Raw genomic sequence first — 23,496 nt, forward strand, 5'->3', positions numbered from 1 at the left:
TTGGCCTTGTCACACACATAAACAGACATACAGTGATGTTTAGTACGGTCACACTGTATATCTGTTATTCAAGAAACTTTTGAAAAGTTTAAAGAACTATTTATGGAAAAATCTTCAGAAACTATTTGCATGAAAATCAAAATAGGCCTATTGTTTTTTTTTTTTTTTAGCATATCATTTAAAAAATGTGTGTATGTACGGGTAAAAGCATTAATGCATACTGTATTAAACAGAATGCATTAAAAAGAGGGGGTGGGGGGAGGTTGGCACAGTGGTTAGCCAGAAAAATTAAATATGGCACGTCAGACCTTCTTCTCATTGACAAATTTTGTGACAAAGGGCAGCAGATTTTTCCTCCAGAATTTGACGGTATTTTGCCCTATCCATTTTTTTCCTTCTATCCTGGACCAAGTGCTCCAGTCCCTGCTGCAGAGAAACTCCCAATAACAGGGTATCACCAGCTCCATGCTTTACTGGAGGAATGCTGTTAATTGTACTGTAAGCTGTATTGGATTTCTGCCAGATATATCATTTGGTGTTGAGGCCAAATAATTAAATTTTAGTCTCATATGCCTCAGAATCTTCAAGGTGTGTTTTGGCAAAGCTCAGTCTGACTGCATGTGGCCTTTATTGAGGAGTGGCTTTTTTCTTGCATCCTTCCTATACCCTCTTGGTCGCCTCTAAGACCAGTTTCCTTCTGGCTCTTTCATCCAGGTTGAAATGACGTCCTGATCAAGGGAGGGTCTGTGTTGAACCAGATCCTTTTTCCAACACAGTCATTATGTTTATTCATTTTTTTAATTTATTTTACTATATTTTATTTTTTCATACATGTTGGTGTTATATCTTTCATTTGGATGTAAGAAGTTGCACTGAGTAAATACAGCTGGATAAAAACATTATTTTCTCTACCCACTGTATCCATCAGCGTCCGGTCAGTCATGGCTGATAAACCACAAATAACAGGGAAAGTTTGAGGAAACGGCCTTTCAGCATCGAACTTAGCATTTGTTTGTTTGTTTTTTCACACATTAATTATTTAGCCTTCAATAAATGGGTCTTAGTGTTTGGTTTTCTTCAGGGTTAATTAGGATTTGCTAGAAAATGTTTTTGGTTTGTTTATTGTTTTTTTGTGTGTGTGTGACAAATTATAATCTTTATTAATTCTGTGTTGGTTGGTTGTTTTCCATTAGGTCTCCCGCTCTCTCACTCCCTTTGAACTTTGTAAAACCAAAGGGCATGTTATTGAATAATACTATTTCCAAAGGTTTTATTCATCATCATATTTCATACTTTTTTTTTTCTTTTTATAAATTCATTTTCACATGTATTTGTTGTCACAACAAGCCTGTTTTATATTTATTAGATAGATAGATAGATAGATAGATAGATAGATAGATAGATAGATAGATAGATGATAGATAGATAGATAGATAGATAGATAGATAGATAGATCAGTTGTGTAATGTAAAATATCATCTATATATATAAATTATTTATCATGTAAAAGTAACATATTTTATGTAGTATATAAATGTAATATAATTCTATGTTTACACAATATTCAAATGTATGCATGTGTGTGTATATAAACACAAACACACACACACACACACACACACACACACACACACACACACACACACCCACACACACATATATATATATATATATATATATATTATATATATATATATATATATATATTGCTTATTCCTCTGCATTATAGAAAATCTTTCCTTCCCTGTTTCTTTATATCCCCCATTTTTTGTACTTCCTCCTCTCATTGAGTGCATGAATGGGACGGAGTCTGCTTTGCGTGTTTAAGATGCAGAGTGAAAGAACAAAAACACTTTGCCCTCTGTTGAATGTGGAGGTAGGGGCAGTTATGGGGGTCGAAATCACTGCTAGTGCTGGAGGAGGGGGGAGGAGCAGCCCAACAGGAGAGGGAGGGTCAGAGGAGGTCGTCTGGGAACCTTTGTCTCGTCTTTCCAGGGGCAGACACTACCTGCAGTTGTCAGTGATTGCAAGGTGACCCTTGACCGGGAGGAGTGGCGGCTTGTCAGCATTAATTAGTGGCCCATGTCTGGGTATGTTCCACAGACCCTCGGCCATGACCGTCAGACAGACAGACCCACAGCGGCAGGCGGGGTGATGGAGGGGTAGCGGCCCCCTCTCTGCTCTGAATGACTCTTTTCTCTTTTCGTGTCAGAGGTCATCGTGTAGCCGTGGTCTGCTAATTGTGCTTAAAAACGTGTTTCTTCGTCTCCTGCCTTCTTTCTTCGGGTTTAAACCGCATAGACATAGCAAAAAACTGCTTAGCATCATTCTGAAAAGGTGAAGGGAAACATATGGCAGACATCGATGATCTGATTAGAAAGACAGAGGTCTGTGCTGACAAGACGTCAAACGGAGCCGGTGTTTGTTTACGTGTACGCACATATGTTAAGCGCTAACCTTCCCCGCACCGGGCCACGAGTTACATACCACACCGCGGCCCCCTCAATCCATCAGTCTTGGAACCAAGCAGCCAGAGAAAGAGAGAGAGAGAGAACTATAATGAGAACTAGGACAGTTGCATGAATCTAATTACCCATGAAATGAGCAACATAGAGGTTCTGCTATTGGCCAGGCCGTTGTTTGTCATACACGCCAGGGATTTTACAAGCACAATGCAAACACAAGGAGCCATGCACTGTCGTGACCTCACATGACTCAACCATTCATTACATTTATTAGATTTCAGTGGCGTTTATTTTAGTGGCAAAGGTCCTGCGTTTAGTTCATGGATTTAGGTTCATGTCATAACCTTTAGGTAGATACATCATCATAATATACTGTATACAAAATAAAAAGTCAAATTATGTTTTTTTTTACTAGTATTTGAACAAGTATTTGAAAACACCACAATATGGCTTCATTTCCTCACAAAGTGTAAAAAAAAACTTTAGCATCACTTTTTTTTTCTTTATATATTTATGCTTGTGTTTCACTTGTTGTTGCTCTTACTCCTCTTGTTCATATCCATGAGACTGAGAGGGGGGAAAAAACTAACAACTGGCTGTTTATATGACATCCTGTCCATTGTAAGTGCCTATTCTCTCTGACCCTGGCAACACCCAACACAGAAAGGTTAAGACAATAGCCTTTATCACCCTGGCTCTCTTTCTCACTCACATGGGCATTTATTCACTTACCCCCTTTTCCTGTTGACTACCAAAACCTTTGCCCTAGACTCCTTACAAGCAATATAAGGTGCACGGCTCAGTGGATAATAGTGTCGCCCACCCTCCTCCCAGACTGCAGATTCTAATCTCTTCCCTCCCAGCAGCCACTTCTTCTGGCAGACTGAATGGAGACCTGTGTGAATAATGCTGCCTTCCTTCAAGTTCCTACTTACCAGTTCAGGAGTGATTTTGGTCAGGGAAAAAAATAGCAATTTTGTATTTCTTTCTTTCGCTTTTTCACTTCCTGAAAGGATGCTTTTAGCGCTAGCTTTTAGTGGTAGCGCTAATACAACAGAATGAAGAGTGAAAGATGCTCATTAGGCTTTTAATTGACACTTTTCTGTTGGTGTGTTCAAGTCATGTAGGAATAATCATTAAGTGCACATCAACATCGCCGTGAAGATGTATTTAGGAAACTGAAGTAGGAAACTTTCTTTAAGCCAGACTTTCCAAAGAGCATGCGTGTCAATTAAAGAATCACAGAGGAAACAGAATTATTGATCATAATAAGTAGTTGTGAATGTTGACCATTTAGTTTATTTGCATTTTGTGTACTTTTGATAAAGAAATGATAAAGAATAAATGACTCATTTAGCTGGTCTATTACAAGACAGACTTGTAGAATGAAACTATATTTCCCATCATTCCCTGTGAAAGCATAATAATGAAAAAGCACATAGATATGGCTTCAATTAAACAGCTAATGCACATCCTTCATCCAGTGAGTCTGTTTTACTCCTAACAAAATGATATTATGATAAATATAGTTATGTTTCCGCCATGAATTTCCTTCTTGCCATGAAAGTCTACAGTTTTCTTTTGGTATTAAAGGCACTCAAGCATATATTACTACAGACACACACACTCACATACTATAAATAGATAATAATTGGAGGATTTCAAATCATAATGTATTGAAAATAGTACATTAGATGCATGCAGCATCCCTTGCATGCAACGGTTTCCAATGGCTTATAATTTTTGCATTTTTTTAAAACAGAATTTAATATGAATATTTACACTACCATTCAAAAGTTGTGGTCTGTAAGGTTTCTATTTTTGAAAAAAGCTTTCTTATGCTTATGCAGTAGTGATTGACCGATAATTGGTTTTACCGATATTTTCCCAATATTTAAGCATTTTTCCATAATCTAATATACTATATAGTTAGAATACTAACTTTCAACACCTTTTTGTTTTTAAATGACTGAGAGATGACTGAAAAAGTTATAAATCTGTTAAAAAATCTGTCGGTATCGGTTATAAAAACTCAATATCGGTCAATCTCTCTGTAATATATTTATGTGATGGCATGTTGTGAAAACCATGATACAATTTTATTTTTATTTTAGTTTTTAGGATTTGTTTACATACATTTTTGATAAAAATCTTTTGTAACATTATAAATGTCTTTACTGTCATTTTTGATGTGTTCTTGCTGAATCAAAGTATTAATTACTTTAAAAAAAATGCACTGAAACGTTTGAATGGAAGTGAATGTGCGTCCTTTTAGCAACTAATACAAGTTAGCAAATTGAGATTCAGTAGCTCTGTCTGTCTCTTTCTCTCTTCAAGTTTTAATGCACTTTGTAAGCATTATAAATAGCGCTACATTTCCATTATAACAGCAGTTAAGCTAGTTGAACAAACATGGCTCTCTTTTGTCTTTTCTCTCGTTCTCTCAGTCTTTGATTTGACACTCAGCCCTCTGAACTTCCTCAGAAAAATATCTTTCTTTCTATGCTGTTTTTCAGCGGTGTAGGTTCGTTCGCTTCTCATTTGTGTGTTTTTGAATCCGCTCTGAACAGTAACTCGTGCTGGAATGGTTAAGGAGGTAGAGTACACAAGCTCAGGTCGATAAAAGGAAGCAGATGCCAAAACGCTAATTGGTACAGCCTGTGAGCTGCTCTCTTTCTCATCTTCCTCTGTAATCTTTTTTCATCCACCTCTTTTTGATCTTTGGCTTACAGTAGGAGAATGAAAATAGGGATTTCTATTGGGCTTTTTCCAAAGTCTTCCCAAAAACATTTCCACATTTGGAACCATACATTCAGCCCATAGGAATGAGCAGGAGACCTTTATCTGCTTCTGAAGATTTATGTTCACCTCAGATTTAAGTTCTTCAATAAAACATCCAGATTTTATATCCGAGCCTGATCCTTTTAGATGGGTTCCAGTGTTGCACATCTTTATTATAGATCTCTTTTCTCTTTGAAGGACAAGTGAATGTTTTTCTTTTGAATATTTGAAATAGGTACATAGAAAAGCATCACGCTTAAGCTTCACTCTGGAGAGAATCAGATGGTAGTTACTGTTTCTTTCATTCTGTTGATTTAACATCTACAGTCTATAAAATGTTATGGCCTGGGGTTGCAAGTTTCAACCTTGCAAGCAATGAAACACCAGTGTGCTACTGACCCGTACAACATTTAGCAAAGTAACCGCAGTTTCCATACCGTAGCTCTGTTAGTACACAGAACAGGCATCTGTTCAATGTGTGTGTAACGGAAAAAATGTTGGAAAATATTTGCAATATGCCTCTCAAAACATTCCCTGTTGAATGTTAGAAGAACATTCAGCAAATGTTTTTGTGACGTTTATAAATGTAAATGTAAGTGAATTAGGGTTGCATTGTGTACTATTACATTAAAAGGTACAGAAGGTGTATTAGAATTATTCACTTTCTTTATTTTATAATTTATGTACAGGTTAGATGGCATTTTTTTTTTACTGTGTATAAAATTTGTTAAAGGAAATTATGCACTTCAAAAGTTTGTGTTAGATTTTTATTGTTCTTTACAAATGTCTCTTACGCTCACAAAGCCTGCATTAAAAAAAATGCATATATATATATATGATTCAAAGCTGAATTTTCAGCATCATTACTCCAGTCTTCAGTGTCACATGATCCTTCATAAATCATTGTATTATGCTGATTTGGTACTCAAGAAACATTTGATATTATTATCAGTGTAGAAAACAGTTGTTACTTGTTATTTTTGTGGAAACTGTTACCTTTTTTCATCAGGATTTTTTGATGAATAGAAAGTTTAAAAGAACATTATTTTAATGTAAAAAAATAATAATAATTTGAAACAGGAGTCATTTTTAATGTTTAATTGTCACTGTCAATTTAACGTGTCCTTGTCGAATAAAAGTATGTTTTTTTTCCAAAAAAAAAAAAGACCCAAAACTTTTGAACAGTTTTGTGTGTGTCTACATACAGTATAAAAATATAAATTTTAGTAGTATTTATTTATTTGACAGTCCTATTTAGCAAGCAGTGCTTTTCAGATCATGTGTTATTTAAAAGACATCATGGGATGATACATTTTTGTAAAAGGAGCATGACACTTGAGCCCAGAGTGCTCCAGGGTGTTATTCCTTGTATTGTAAGTATACTGTTAGTTGCTCAGATAAAAGTTTCACATAAAAAACTAACCATGACCAACATCAAGTTTGTAAGAACCTCCAGATCTCCACCTTTTTCTGTGGATCATTTGTGGTGGGTCAGGTAACCTTACCGCACCTCTGGCCCTCCTTTAGTTAAACAGAGCGTGGTCCGGGGTCTCTGTGGCTCTTTTGTGTGTGTGAAAGGGCTTTAGTGTGTGAATAGGGTTGAGGTGGGTGAATGGGGCTAACTGTGTCTCTCCATCTGTCTATCAGAGAGGGCTCTCATTACTCTTTAGCTTCCTGAAATGATCCATATTTCAAAGTCACGTCATCCTGCGTTGATGTGTGAATGCACAGGTCTTCATTTTCTTTTCCGCGAGGCTTTTTATACCTGCCAAGAGGGAAGAAAAGGAGTGAGAGGGAAGCGTATGGGCTTGGAAAGAGCACACTTGCTCTTTGTTATGTGACCCGAAAAACATACAGTCTGTGTATTCACACGCACACACATATGTTCTCTCTGGCACGTCGAGACATTTATCTACCCGTGTGCTCTTGAACTGTTCTTTATATTGCACTGCACAATATCTTTTCCCCCTGGATGAACATTAATTATTTGAATAACTCTGTAGATGGTAAATCTTTTGTGTCCTTGTGAATTTTGATGTTAGTAGTGTGTCTTACTCACTAAACCTGTAAACCTGTATTTCATCCCAAAATCAAAGTACAAAAATTATTATATATTATTAAGTGCCACAGAATTTTTTTTGCATTGTGACACACATTTTCCTCTCGAATTGTCATTATTTTAATAATAATAATAATAATAATAATAAAAATATATATATATATATATATATATATATATATATATAATGTTTTTGTGATTCATGGTGGTATTTGATAAACTGCCTCTAATTTATGCTGATTCCAAAATAAATTATGAAATGTTAATAATAATAAGTGAGTAACAAGTGAGATTTTTATGGCTTAAATGTAAAAATATATACATTTTTAAATTATTATAATTTAATTTAATGGGAATTTAGGTAGATTAAAAAAATGCATATCATTAATACTGGAAAAAAAAGTACATTTTGCACATTATTGCAACCTACTAGAGTTTTTTATTTTTTGAAATGTGACATTTCATGAGGTTCACCGAGAAATTATTTACTGCATGCTTTTGAGCTGTTTTTATTTATTTATTTTTTATTTTATGCACAGCACAAACTGTTTTCCCTTCTGAATGATCATTAATTACTCCAATAATTCTGCTGTAGATCGTAGACCTTTTTATCTCCTCATGAATGTATTTTTTATATTTTTTTTGGCATCTCTCACTTCAGCTGTGGAGCTCATATGCGTAGTGTGAAGTGATTTCCAGCACTGTTGAGCTGGTTAAATATTTAATGTGTGTCTGACACTTTCTCTGTACAGGGTTCAGGTACTGAATCCCTCAGCTTTGACTTTTGTGTGCATGTGCAAGACACACATGCACCGGAGCTCCCACTTCCCACAGAGACTGTTGAATATTTCACTGGTGCACCGTGCCCTTTGATGCCTGCTTTAATCCTTCATGGTGCTCTGCAGGAGGAGCTCTCGGGGGACATGTGTGTGTGTGCTCGCACACACGTGTATGTGTCAGATGTGTTTTAATGAGCCATATTTTTTTTAAAGAAAACTACAGTTGTGTCATGTCTGATGCTGTTTTTTTCTTCCACGTCTCCCGAAAACCCACAACCGGTATTTTCAGTGTCAGAAATGCAGATGTGTTTTCTTGTTCAGTTCCTGTATTGTTCAATTTCCTTTCTACTGTAACAATGATTGTACCTTTCATCCCTCAGTTTCAAAATGTTAAGACATGTAGTTGATACTATATAACACTGTGAATTTGGAGATTACGTTACAAAGACTGTGATTGCACCTGGTATTTACATCTGTCTTATGTGATCCGATCACAAGTGAGCAGCATGAAAATGCAGGTGGGATCAAATGCGTCTTGCTGGTCAGGGTTTATATGTGGCCACTTTTATTTATATATATATATATATATATATATATATAGATAATATATATATATATATATATATATATATATATATGCTGCTCACTTGTGATTGGATCACATAAGACATATATTATATATATATATATATATATATATATATATATATATATATATATATATATATATATATATATATATATATATATATATATATATATATATATATATATATATATTTTATTTATTTATTTAATTAATTTTTTATTTATTTATTTATTTATTTATTTATTTATTTATTTATTTATTTATTTATATATTATTTATTTATTTATTTATTTTATTTATTTATTATATATATATATATATATATTTATATAATTTATGTAAGTTTTTATAAATGTTAATTTTCAGTATAGGGGTTATTTATATTACCATATTTATTTACATATAGCATTTATGACATTGTTATGAGCACAAAATATAATATAATTTACATATATAAACCAAAAGTTAAACAATTAGTCTTGATGAAATATTTTTAGATCTTAAAGTAACAATATAATATTTAAAATTATATATTTATATACATTATTTTATTTTAAGCTTTATATAGTAGTATTGTTTTCATTGTCACCTTTGTCTTTTATATTTATACAATAATTTTAATATGATTATTTAAAATGTTATTTAAAGTGGTTTTAATTATTAAAGTTTAGCTTGTCGCTCCGCTGTACAGTAAACTGAGCAATTGTTTTATAGCTCGAAAGCAAACAGTTGTATCTAAAAATTAAAAATCAGGTTTATTTTATTTTATTTAGTATTTTTATTTATATACATTTTTTTTCTATCATATTTAGACATTGTTTTTTATAGATACCCTAGGGGGTAATATCAGAAGATGCTGTTTTAATTTTATTGTTAACAAAATAGTAATTTAATTTTGGGAGGATTTATGTTTAGGGTTTATTATTTAGTGTCCCGCTCTCTCCCTGAGGACCGCACTGTCTTAGTGCCCCACAGTTAAACATCTATCCCTCTTCACTCCTGTTGTCCTCCAGGACTTCTATAAACTCTGTCGTTCCCTCGCCCTCTGCCCGCATCCATCCATAACAGTCCAACACAGGTCATTATCAGCGTCCCAAACAGATACAAACCCCACTATTAGTGCCCCACGTCTCCTCCCCTAAGTTAACCTGCGAGTGGCCTTGGGCCGAGAGGTCATTTATCAGGGTGCGGCGCACTGGGTATCATTACAGCGGGACTCTGGGTGCTTGATAAAATGGAGATGAGTGCTTTGAAACAGGCCATTACACGTGTGTGTGTGTGTGCGTGTGTGTGTGTGTGTGTGTGGATAGATAAGTATACTGTCCTGTGGCAGTCGGGTCGCCCCCCCCTCGGGACAAATAAAACCCCTATTAACATCCAACCCTTCATTGCGTTTGACAGGCGAATCAATTAGGTGACCTGTGTGCTGCAGTGACAGTGAGGTGAGGGAGCAGATGAATGGAGCGGTCACTGGAGCTCTCTCTGGGGACTGCAGTGCGCTGCTCTGTGCTGGATCACTGTCACATGATGACCCGTCTTTCACTTCCTCACACTTCCTGCAGCTCTTAGTGCTTTCATGTTTTCCCACCTTTTTCTTCCTTCCTTAGTTTTGTTTTTCTATCTGTTCATCCTTTCTTCCTCTCATTCCTCTTCTTTTCTTCAATTTTTTCTTTCTTAATTGATTGCTCCAGTATCTCTGCTCTTTCTTTCTTTCTTTCTTTCTTTCTTTCTTTCTTTCTTTCTTTCTTTCTTTTTTCTCATTCCTTTCTACTGTCCTTCCTCTCTTTCTATCTTCTTTTTGTTTTTCTTTCTTCTTCCTTTACTTTTTATTCCTGTTCCTGACACCTTTTTCCACCTTCTCTTCATTTTTCTTCCTTCCTACCATTCTATTGTTAATTTTATACTTTTTTGTCTTGTTCTTATTCTCTTATTCATTTCTCTCTTCCTTCCTTGTTTTTCCTCTTTCCTTTCTTCTCTCTCCTCTCCTCATTTTCTCCCTTTCTTGTCCTCCTTTCATCCTTTCTTTCTTTTGCACCTTTCCTATCACCTTCTGTCAACCTCACTACCCTCCTTCTTTCATTATTTCCTTCCTTCCTTTGTCCCTTACTTTTTCTTTCATTTCTTCTTTATCTTGCTCTTTCCATCCCTCCTTACTTTTTCTTCTCCCTCACTTTCTGCTTTCATTCTCTCTTCCATCTTTCTTCTGTTTTTGTTTTCCTCCTTGTTCATTCTTCCTCCTCCCTTGTTCTGTTCTTTTTTAACTCTTTTTTCCCTTCCTTTCTTCATTCCTTGTCCACATTCTCTTCCATTTCTTTTCTGTCACTCTTCTTCTTTTCTTTCTTTCTCCAACCTTTTCCTTCATGCTTTCACTATTTATTTTTTTCCTTTCTTCCTACTGTCATTCCATCATTAATCTCCCTCTCCTTCTCTCATTCATTTCCTCCTTGCTTCCTTCTTGCTTTAGTTTTCTCTTCCCTTTTGGTTTCTACCCATTATTTCTTTCCTTTTGTCTACCTCCAGTAGTTCATCTCATTCTCTCTTCCGCACACATTCCTCTTCTTTTTCTCCCGTCTGACACTACCACTGTTCCCTTCCTGAAGCTCTTCCATTGTTTGTCATCTAAAGCAGATTAATGGTGTCTCAGATGTATATCACACTTAGGTTTCTGATCTTAATGCAATGCTCCACACGGCCGAACAAAAGCTACGTGAACCTGTGTGCATCGTGTGAATACACGCTCCCACATTCATCTCCAGGCCTATTGAACACAGATTCTCTGAATAACATCAGATTCTCTTACCAGAGGAGGGCAGATTTCACCCCTGACCTGAACTCTACCCTTTCATAACATGCTGTAATCCATAACACGAGCGACCCGCCCTGCACACTCTCAAGCGCGAGAATCAAAGCATTATACCTTTAATTCATGGATGCACTGAGGAGAAAGACTCTTTTCCCTTTCTGGCGGCAGTTTCTTAGGCCACGGCTGGGTCAGACCGCAAAGCCTGGTGCACTTTTTAATAGTGTAAACGGTTCAAGCACGGAGCTCGTGCTGAGTGTGGGTGGAATGTTTGTGTTCATAAGCTCTATGGACTTTCCTTTGTAATGGTGGAGGAGGTAAACATTCAGGAAGACTGTGAATGTGCTCCGTGGCGCTGTGGCGTGGGTCAGAGGAGCGCTGTGTATTGAGAGTTTAATGTTATCTCGCTCCCCCTCTCTCTCTCTGTTTGTTTTGTCTGTTATATTCGCAGGCCTCTGACCTTTGCATTGCTCGGTGTGTAATGTCCTGCTGCCTGACAGCTGGAGCTAGTAATACTCCATCCGTTCCTCACACATGAACAGAGAGCAGTATATGAGGAGACAGAGAGGCTGTGTGTGATGATCGAACTCACTGGGGTTGACATAGAAGGCCATCTGAGGACAAACAATGATCAAATATGGTGCATTAAATTACCTTCCTACAGTGTAATGATGCCAAATTGCTAATATTTATATTTGTAATATTGGTTAAATTTTGAAGAACATTGTCAATTTCAGTAAGACTGACTATTGTGTAAACAGGGCATTTTGAGAGTCACACTTGTTCCAAAAATACTGTGTATTTGTTGTCAGTCTCTGTGTAAATGTAGCCTATATCATGAGTAATATCACATACTACAGGACAATTAGCAGAAATGTTATTATCCATTCAAGTAGGGACATCAATTTTTGCACTACAAAATCATTTTATAGTATGTTAATGAATTCTTCATTGAACCCTGTACTGAAACTTGAAACTTTAAAAGTTTTAAATGGTATTATTAATGTGTCATAGTACTAATAATTATTCTGTAGAAACTAGGAAATAGGACTGTGCAAGTACAATCATTTATTCAGAATTTGCTATTCTTTTCCTAAACATATTTTATGGACACTTCAGATCTTTTAAAATTATTTTTTTTTAAGTGTTCAAAATTTTGTAGCGAGACCTGCTTGATCTTAACGCTATCATTTTAGTATTATATTTTATTATTTATTATTATTATTATTATTATTATTATTATTTTTATTTTTATTATTAACAGCTTTAAAATAATCATTTATTTCTTTTTTTATTATTTTAATAAAATTAAATAATATTTTTTATCAATGTTCAAAATGTTGTAGTAAGACCTATAATATATTATTATATTAAGTATAGAATATTGTATTTTGTATTTTTTTAATTTTTCTAATATAAAACTCTTAAAATCACACACACACACACACACATACACACACACACACATATATATATATATATATATAATATATATATATATATATATATATATATATATAGTTTTTTTATGGTTTAATAACAAAAAAATTATCCTGAACACAATCTTACATCATAGTGATATGAATCTTTTCATAGTTGAAACTTCTATCAATCCAAATTTTTTTTTTTTTTTTTAGTTTTTTTTATGGTTATGATTTTCAAGTTCATAAAACTATAATAAACGGATATCAGTGAGAAAAAACCAAACCACACACAAATTACCAACATGACTCAAAAACTGACAGTCACCATGGATCTATTGTAGATACGGTAATGTTTTTTCCTTATGAGTTAACCAGAATTATTCCAAATGAACTTGAGTTGACGCCAAAAACGCTATCTATATATTGGAGAAACTTATACCCAGTGTCCTTTCTGGATAATTAACAATTTTATACAAACAATACTTTAGAATGAATTTGAAATTTATAGTTTACAAACCTTAAGCCTGAACACAATCTGTTACATCATAGTCCAATGTCTTTTCATAGTCGAAAGTGTATCAATCCAATTTTTTTTCACATATCCTCATTATTAGGTGTGGCCTTGATTTTTCAGTTCATCAAGTTCAAAACTTTAGAAAAGTGATGTTTTGAGAATAGTGAGGATTATTAAATCATTCATATTATTGCGTCTTAATGTTGGACGAGTCTGATAGTGACCACTGATAAGCTACTACTAAATATTGTAGTGTATTAATTAATTTTCTGTAAAGTTGCTTTGCAATGATTTGTATCATAAAAAGCACTATACAAATAAACTTGAATTGAATTGAATTGAATTGAATTGAATTGGACCAGTGAGAGTACTATCTAATCTGGTGCGTCGGTGTAGCCGGATCACATCCCGTCCTCAGATCTCCCCCTCAAAACACACACACACACATACTCTCACCTCTGTACAGTATAATAAGACCTATGTGCTTGGGTCCATAGAGGAAACAAGCTTTCCTTTATATGACCGGGATGTCATTAATCTTTATGGAGGTTAACAAATGCACTCGCATGGAAGGTGTATTTCATTCACAGACACTAACAATGGGGCCATTGTGCAGTCTGATCTTCCAGCGTCCGTACCATGTACTATGCAGTATGAATTAAAGTTGTGTTTTCTGGACAATATATTTATTTGAGAAAATTTTTATAATATGTTCAGGTCATGAGATATAGGTTAGATTTACGCTAAACTATTATTGTCCCTCGCTGTGCTCTCATCCTTTTTCTCATTTTTTTTAAAGTCAATTTTGCAGGATTTTTTTTCACGAAAGCTCCATTTTGCGCAGTGTCTGTGACAAATTGCTGCCACAGTGCAGAATGGTTTGGTTCACTATGAGTTATGTCAAATTTTACTTCCCCCAAGACACATTTCTGCTTATTCTCACCACAGGGATGTAACGCAATACAGCCTTGTCAGCTTAACATACTCATTTTCCTACACATTTCTTGACAATTTTGTATAAATCTGTTCACCTTCTTGCAGACATTGGTTCCTTGTTAAAGAAACAACACCTTAAGACCTCTGTAAAATCTCTATTTTTACTCATCTGATTTTTTTCTTCCTGTATATCGAGATTGAACGACTGCAGGAACCGTTTTATATGTGTCAGGTCTCCCCTCCGCCCAACCGCTGTTCAATAATCATTCGTGGCTGTCGCTGTGGCAGCCTCTGACTGTAACAAACCTTATTGATGTTTCGGAGCCCTGATTTCCCCCCCGGTCAAATTCAATACAAAAAACGCTGCAGCTAAATAAGTCAAAAATAGCACCTACAACCTAACTGCTTCGCTCTCTCTTTCTGTGTCACTCTATTATAAAATGTAAACCTGTTTGGGAACAACTGGCTTTATTTTATCATGCTGCTTATTAATTTTTTTTTAATTAACATAAATTTACAGCATGCATCATGGGATAATATAATTTCTATTAATAAAAAAAAAAAAAAATGCACTACAAAGTGAAACTCATAGTTCTTTCAGTAATTTAATATTGACTGAAAAATTACATAAGTATCAAAACAGCAACTCGAATGATTACTTGCATTTTTTCCTGATAACAGTGAGGGGAAAATAACTTAAAATGTTTCATCATTTTTGATCGTACAGATGAGTAATACATCATTTGAAACTGTGAAAGGTCTACTTTTATTTATATACACACAAAAAAAAGGTGCGCTTTCTGCCGCCTCGGTCTCCGCAAATTTATTTTTGAAATACGCCACAAAAATGAACTAAAACTCAGTGAATACTTGAAGTAATTTCAAAAACAAATATTCTCTGATAAAGTAATCCGTATGAAACCAATGCGAGGACCAGTCTTTCCCATCTGAGCTAATAATCTGTAATGTGATCACGCCCACACGCAGCGCACGCTATTCATAAGGTAATCATCCACATGAGACGTGCGAGCCTGTAAACGCCCACATCACCTCCGTAAATAAAGCCTGAAGATTCACGTTCATCTCGGATACTTTTAGTTTCTGGAAGAAGACACGCTGAGAGGAATAAGCCAGAATTTACCTCAGAAGAAGAACGCGACGCGCGTCTTGATCCACCGGAGGAGTTATTGTGTACTCATTTTACTAGTTTACTAGTTTCCCAAACTATAATGCCAGATTAAAATGTGAAATCGAGTGAAACATTTTGAAATATGAAATAAACCTTCTATTGTATCTAAATGTTGTACGACTTATCTGCATTTCAGCTTGCATTCTCTGGTGATTTATTAAACACCATACTGATGCATAAAACTGATTTTAAAATGCATTTACTTTATATTTTTTATCATCTGCATTTGTAACTTAAGTATGCAATAGACCCTTTTCACATGACGTCACGCAACTTCCATTCTGAATCGAAGCAGTGTATTCTTACTTCTGCCAGCATAGTAAACCACTATCGCTACCAGCATGGAGTTCACCCAGTAATTTTTCCCATAATCACGAAGTTCTTTTTTATTGCAAAACAACTACACTTGCATGTAAATATACACAGAGAATTTACACAGTGCTCCTGCTATTACAGTCATCACAGCAACAACTGAAATAAATCAAATAAATTATCCAGGGAATGACATGAACCGAAATAAAAAGTGAAATGGTTTTAAGTATATATTTCATGTGGATACGTAATCATTATCATACAAATCTGAAAGCAAGTCTATAACATTGCTACAGTTGCTGCAAGCAGCCTCCAAACCATCTAAAGCAGATGTAGAATATCGTTCGCAAAAGAACCCGACTGTAAGTACATTAATTTTATTAGTATTAACTCATAACGTATGCCTTTGTATTTCAAGTTTTTCCCACATTTTCCAGAGAAGTCTCCGGTGTAAAGGCATAACGGAAGTATAGATACACTCTTTTACAGAAAAGCGGAAGTTAGCTGACGTCATTGTGAAAATACTGCGTTATCAGGAAAAGTAATTAGAATACAGTAACCCAACTCTGATTATAATATATTTTCATTGAATATATAAATATTTTTAATTTGTTCATATAATTACGATTTATTTTCAGTAAAATATTTCTCACATTGCTTCACGTTTTTTCTATCACATGTAAATAACATGAAACTGACTTCTATTACAGTACCTGCACAAATATATCTATTATGGTTAAAAAAAAAAAAAAAACACTGCACAATCTCCATCAGTTTACCTATATCCATCATCATACTGCCAGCCCAAATATGTAGCGCTATTGGGCTTTGCTAAAAGCTTTTCATCACGAAACATGTCCTGCGCTGTCTGTAATTTTCTATAAAGGGTGCTAGACTTCCTTTTCTGGTGATTTCCACAGACAGTGATTAGTGTTTTTCACCAGACCTGGGACAAATGGACGCTCAATTTATCATCGCTATCAGACCGTCAGCTTGACACAAACATATAGATGTATAAATACGCACACATACAAGCACGGGCTCATTTTTCACATTATTTCATTTGGGCGTCGTACCTACATTAACCCTGTGGCTTTATTTGAGCTATCAATCCATAGCAGTCATGGGAGAGGGGGCTGTTTGCTCTCTGCGGCTGCATCTCCCGTAGCATTTGCATTTATTATGGCAGCCTGCAGTGAAGCCCTTCTCATTTCACACTTTGAAGCCTCCTCCAGGGATGGATGGAGGAAAGAAGATCACTTTGACAGGTTGAGATTGTTTCTCCACATCTGCCATCAGCTGTCATTTTAAACGGCGCGTGTACGTCTCTGTCCCGCCACATGGAAGGATGCATGTGCGGTGCTTATGAATGTGTTTTTCTGTGTCTCCCCGCAGGACGCCGTGGTTTAATGGCTGGGGTTTTAACCTGCCCAGGGGACAGTCCCTGCTCGATAAGTGGAACCTCATCCCAGAGGGCATTGATATTCTCATGACCCATGGGCCTCCCCTCGGTGAGTTCAGTTAACCAATCCTAATGGAGTTCCATCCAATTATTCAAATGCTCTCGAATACATTTAATGGCTTTCCCATGAAGCCTGTTGTCATGCTTGTCAAGAAACCCATCATATGAAGTTATAGGAAAAGGAAAGAGTGACCATTTTTACATAAAGTAATATCTATCGTCAGAGCATTTTATTACAACTTTAACCATAAAAACACATTTCCATTGCTTAAAATATGCATTACCTGAAATAAAATGAAACATTAAAAAGCATATTTTACTTCAGCTAGTTTTCCAAGCAACATTTCTATTTTCTTTTCTTCTTTTTTTTTGTAGTAGTAGTTTTAGTTGCTAAAATTAAAACTTTAATATAAACTGTTTAAACAAGCAAAAAAAATAATAAAATAAATAATAACAATAATAATAATAAATGACAAAACAATACAACAAAATTATCAAAACTTTAACTAAAGGCTATCCTCAGAGCAGGGTTATCATCATTAATTAAAACTATTTAAAAGAAAACAAATAAAAATGACAGAACCACCAACAAAATGACTACAGTTTTAACCCAAAACAATAACAGAAAATATAAAAATAAAATATAAAAATAAAAAATAAAATAAAAGCTATAATGGCATATCATTGATAGTAAAATAACACCATAGAGTTGTAAAATGGCTGTTGTTTTCTTACTGATTGACTTGTTTTTGAAGCTTTAGGTTAAAAGCGCAAATGATTGGACATGAGTCACAATGCAAGCTGTTTTTCCTCTGAGATTAGAAGCTGATTTATGGTGTGTGTGTGTGTGTGTGTGTGTGTGTGTGTGTGTGTGTGTGTGTGTGTGTGTGTGTGTGTGTGTGTGTGTGTGTGTGTGTAGGTTTTGTGTGTTTGGTACCGAAGGAGCTGCAAAGAGTTGGGTGTGTTGAGCTGTTAAACACAGTCCAGAGGAGAGTCCGGCCCAAACTCCACGTCTTCGGAGGAATTCATGAAGGTGAGTAACCACAAAAACCAACTGCCACTGCTATACAAAAAAAAAAAAAAAAAAAAGGTGAACAACCATGAGTCATCATGCACTATTGTGATTTCTATGGTTGAAGAATGTAACAATAAAGACTACAGAAAGGTGGCTAGAAATATTGCAGTGTGACTTTGATGTAACAGTTACACGTGTCTCTTTTGGTTACCAATATCCCTATATTTTTATATTTTTGAGTCGGCCAGTATCCCTGTATGATAACCTAGAGCACAGCTGATGGATCTTTGAAAATGCAATCTGAAGCAGGCCTAAAATATACTCTTCTATTCAAAAGTTGTAATATATGTAAATGTAACTTATTCCAGTGATGTAAAACTGTATTGTCAGCATCATTACTCCAGTCTTCAGTGTCACATGATCCTTCAGAAATCATTCTCATATGCTGATTTGCTGCTCAAGAAACATTTCTTATTATTATTAATGTTGACATCCATTGTGCTGCTTAATATTTTTGTGGAAACTGTTAAATTATTTCAGGATTCTTTGAATAGAAAGTTAAAAAGAATCATTTGAAACCAAAATCTTTTGAGAAATAGTACTGTAGTATAGTATATTATGTTGTATATTTGTAACAGAAATGGCTTGTTCATTCCTTTAGAGATTCAGAGTCTCAGAACAGCATTAGCTGCACCGGCACAAACATAAACCCCATAAGCAGTCCAGGATATAAATATATATATGGATATGATGTTGCATTTTAACACTAGATTTGGCTACAAGTTCAACCCAGCACTGAAGGGAAGAGAAATCTGAGAGATCTGCCTTTGGGTTCATCTTCAGACTGTTCACCAGATGTGCTGCATCCCCTCACTTCCTCCCTCCAGCTATTGAGGCTTTTTATTATTATCATATTTTTAATTAAACATGTTGAAGACAGAGAAGGGTTTCTAATTTGAACGAGTGCTCCACTTGAGGAAAGACCTTGTACTGTTTATTGTGTTTCCTCAATGTGTTTGTATGTGCACACATACAGTCAGTGGGCAAACTCATAATTCCCTTTTCTGAATACAGATGTTATTTAAAATGCTCATACTGACACATGTCTGAAGAATTTTTAGTTTTTCAATATTGTTACCAAAAGTGTGTCATTAAATGTTCAGTAATGGAAAATACACTGTTGTTGTGTCAGTAAGATATGTTTTGGAAGAAATTAATACTTTTAATCAGCAAGGACACATTAGATTGATCAAAAGTGACAATTAAGACAATAATGATTTTACACAAGATTTTGTTTTGCAAATTAATGCTGTTCTTTTGAGCTTTCTATTCAACAGAGAATCCTGAAAAATTAAATATCATGGTTTGCACAAACATATTTAGCAGCACAACTGTTTTCAACATGGATAATAATAAGAAATATTTCTTGAGCAGGAAATCAGCATATTAGAATGATTTCTGAAGGATCATGTGACACTGAAGACTGGAGTAATGATGCTGAAAATATAGCTTTGCATCACAGGAATAAATTACATATTAAAATATATTAAAATAAAGAAAGTAGCTACTTTTAAACTGTAATAAAGTTTCACAATAGTAGTGCTTTTTGATCACATAAGTGTAGTTTTGGTGAGTTTAAGAGCCTTAAAAATCTTACCAACCCCAAACTTTTAAACTTTTGTACATCATTTAGTGGATTCTTTTGTCCAAAATGACTTAAAGGGGTCATATGATGCGATTTCAAATTTTCCTTTCTCTTTAGAGTGTTACAAGCTCTTGGTGCATAAAGAAGATCTGTAAAGTTGCAAAGACTAAAGTCTCAAATTCAAAGAGATATTCTTTATAAAAGTTAAGTCAACCACACTCCCCTGAAACAGCTCATTCTAACACGCCCCCATATATCTATGTCAGTATGTGGGAAGATTTGCATAACGCCGCTCAGATGTTCACGTGAAGAAAGAAGGGCATACCTTTTATTCTCGTTGTAGTATTGTTGTTGCCGCCGCCGCCGCCATGTCGTATAGATGCTGTGTGTTTCACTGTGAAAGAGAAACTACTTTGTTTGGCCTTCCGAAAGAGGACAATATCCCCTTCGTCATGCCTGGGGCTGATCCGTGCTGGTCACTGAGGAAATACATCAACTTTGCACTGTGGATCACCGAATTGGCTTTCACCGTCAACCCTGGGTTCATCACGCGTGGTTGCTGCAAGCCCAACGGATGCTCCTCCGTAGAATCCGCCTGCCGCACTGTTCTCAAGCCGCCCGCCTCCGGCCTCTGCTCACTAAAGGCTGCGGTGTGTGATGCTGTTTCGTTGAGAAAGCGAAACTACATTGTTTGGCCTTCCAAAAGAGGACACGACTAGAAATCATGTTTATATCACATTTATAATGGGTTTTATGTTTATGTCTCGTCGCTCCGGCCGGACAAGGCATTACAATATGTTGAGAGGCGCAACCTTTCCGTCACACGCTTGAGGTATTCGGCCAATCACAACGCACTGGATAGCTGGCCAATCACAGCACACCTCACTTTTCAGAATGATGAGCTTTGTAAAAATCGACGTGTTTCAGAAAAGCGGGGCATATAGGAGAAACAATAATGTACAGTATGTGGAAAATAATGTTTTTTTGAACCTTAAACCGCATAAACACATTTCATTACACCAAATACACAAAATAATGTTCTTTTTAGCAGCATCATATGACCCCTTTAAAAATTTGGAAAAACACCAGAAATTTGTATTCAACTAAAGAGAAGCCATATGGGTTTGAAACAGTTTCATTTATGGATGAATTGGTGCTGTAAAGGGATAGTTCACCCAAAAATTAAAATTACCCCATGATTTACCCCCCCTCAAGCCATCCTAGGTGTATATAACTTTCTTCTTTCAGACAAATGCAATCAGGTGTTATGTTTAAAAATGTCCTGGCTCTTCCAAGCTTTATAATGGCAGTGAATGGGTGTTGTGTGAGATTTTGAAGCAAAATAAAGTGCCTTCTGAAGCGAAGTGATACATTTGTGTAAGAAAAATATCCATATTTAAAGTTTAATAAACCGTAATCTCTAGCCTCCTGCGGAAGCACAGAGGAGAGAGCAAAACAAAACACCAGTCATGAATTAGAAATGCAAAACAAGGAACAATAAAGAAAACAGAGGATTTCATATCGATATGTGACCCTGGACCACAAAACCAGTCTGAAGTGTCAGTTATTTTAAATTGAGATTTATATATCATCTGAAAGCTGAATAAATAAGCTTCTCGTTGATGTATGGTTTGTTATGACAAGACAATATTTGGCCGAGATACAACTATTTGAAAATCTGGAATCTGATGGTGCAAAAAAATCTAAATACTGAGAGAATCCAAATGAATTCTTAGCAATGCATATTACTAATCAAAAATTAGGTTTTGATATATTTACGGTATGAAATTTACAAAATATCTTCATGGAACATGATCTTTACTTAATATCCTAATGATTTTTTGCATAAAAGAAAAATCGATAATTTTGACCCATACAATGTTTTTTTGGCTATTGCTAAAAATATACCCTAGCGACTTGAGACTGGTTTTGTGGTCCAGGGTCACATATATGTTTTTTTGGGTATTGTTTTAAATTTATGTTAGCGAATTGTGGTTGTAGTATATTTTCACCGGAGCTTACACTACGCCTGTCACCCACTGTAACACAGTATCGTGAACACGCGTACGACGGTTAGTGAAAGCTAGAGATTACGGTCTCGACCCCATTCACTGCTATTGGAAGAGCCAGGACATTTTTTTAACATAACTCTGATTGCATTTGTCTGAAAGAAGAAAGTCATCTACATTTAGGATGCCTTGAGGGTGAGTAAATCATGGGGTAATTTTCCTTTTTGGGTGAACTATCCCTTTAAGTTTGGCATATGAATGTTGACCCCTTCATCTCTCATTTCCTGTAGGTTACGGCATTATGACAGACGGGTACACAACATTCATCAACGCCTCTACCTGTACCGTCAGCTTTCAACCCACCAACCCTCCCATCGTGTTCGACCTCCCAAACCCCCCCAGCTCTTGAGACGCCCGCAAGCGTCACCATATTCTCCTTCTCTCCTCACGTTTTCTAACAATACTTCGAAAAAAAAAATTGTTGAATGTTTCTTTTAAAATCGCCAGTCTTTTGCTAAAAAATTCAGTGGAAGTTTCTGATGACGGACGGGATCATGCAGGTGTTGCGTACAGAAGTAGTGAACAATCTTATGAAAAGATCTGATTAAATCTGTAAGATAATAAGCTTTGTGAATTTGTAAAATTGTCTCTTTTTTGGTCAATATTCAAAGTATGTTAGTATGGGATGCCATTGTTCATTTTGTATATTATTTTTCAGGATAATTAAGCTTTCTTTTAGCTGACAGGGATAATGCCTTAAACTAGCTTTAAGTTCCCCCGGCTGGAGCCCCTTCTTTCTGCTAGCGAAGAGAAAGCATCATATTTATTGTTTTTATCCAAAACTAGGGATTTCTCTCTTTTTTTGCATTCGAAGAACACTTTCTTACAAGCGCAGGGAAGACATGGATGCATTTTAACTCATGTATATTCTGGAGCGCCTCATTCTGCATAGAAATTGGAAAATGTCTTAAAATATGAGTATATCTATATGTATGTGTGTAAGCTGTAAAATCTCTAAGTAAAATTGTGTTTGTTCTAAGCCTCTTGAAGAATATCATTTTGCCTGTAAGTGATGACTTAAAGTGCGTAAAGCGCACACATGCTCTTTTCTGTTTTCATGAAATGTTCCTCTGAAGCTCATTCAGTGTTGCCTACTTTATGGCGTATTGTTCCATACAATAAACGAGTACTCGAGTTGAAATTATTTAAATGTACAATCTCAAAGGTTGTTTTTTTTCTTTCTTTCTTTCTTTCTTTCATTGAACCTGCCAAAACCAGATTTAGTTGTCCTTTGATATCTTGCATATGATAGTTTTTTTTTTTTTTTTTTTTTTTTTTTTATAAAGTTTGCACTGTGTAAATGCAGTCTTGCTAGCACACACAAAAAAAAATGTTGCCAATAGTTGTTTCAACTCTTGCCACTGTAAATGCCTCTCAGCCCTTCTTTCAGTTACAGTCTCATTCCTGAGAAAGTTTAGATATGTTTCTGCTTTTTTTTCAGGTTTCATTGTGATATA

General features: G+C 35.4%; 1 protein-coding gene across 1 annotated transcript in view; it reads left to right on the forward strand.

Moving 5' to 3' along the window:
- Positions 1–23,183, forward strand: part of LOC122145576 (metallophosphoesterase MPPED2-like) — a 54,632-nt gene extending 31,449 nt beyond the window's left edge. The window contains exons 5-7 of the mRNA XM_042759555.1: positions 17,244–17,359; positions 18,230–18,343; positions 22,270–23,183. Of these exons, the coding sequence (XP_042615489.1) occupies positions 17,244–17,359; positions 18,230–18,343; positions 22,270–22,388 (349 nt within the window). The 3' untranslated portion in view covers positions 22,389–23,183. The remainder of the gene's footprint in view (positions 1–17,243; positions 17,360–18,229; positions 18,344–22,269) is intronic.
- The last annotated feature ends 313 nt before the right edge of the window (positions 23,184–23,496 follow it).

Source organism: Cyprinus carpio, chromosome A7 (assembly GCF_018340385.1).
Source record: "Cyprinus carpio isolate SPL01 chromosome A7, ASM1834038v1, whole genome shotgun sequence".
NCBI classification, from domain to species: Eukaryota; Metazoa; Chordata; class Actinopteri; order Cypriniformes; family Cyprinidae; genus Cyprinus; species Cyprinus carpio.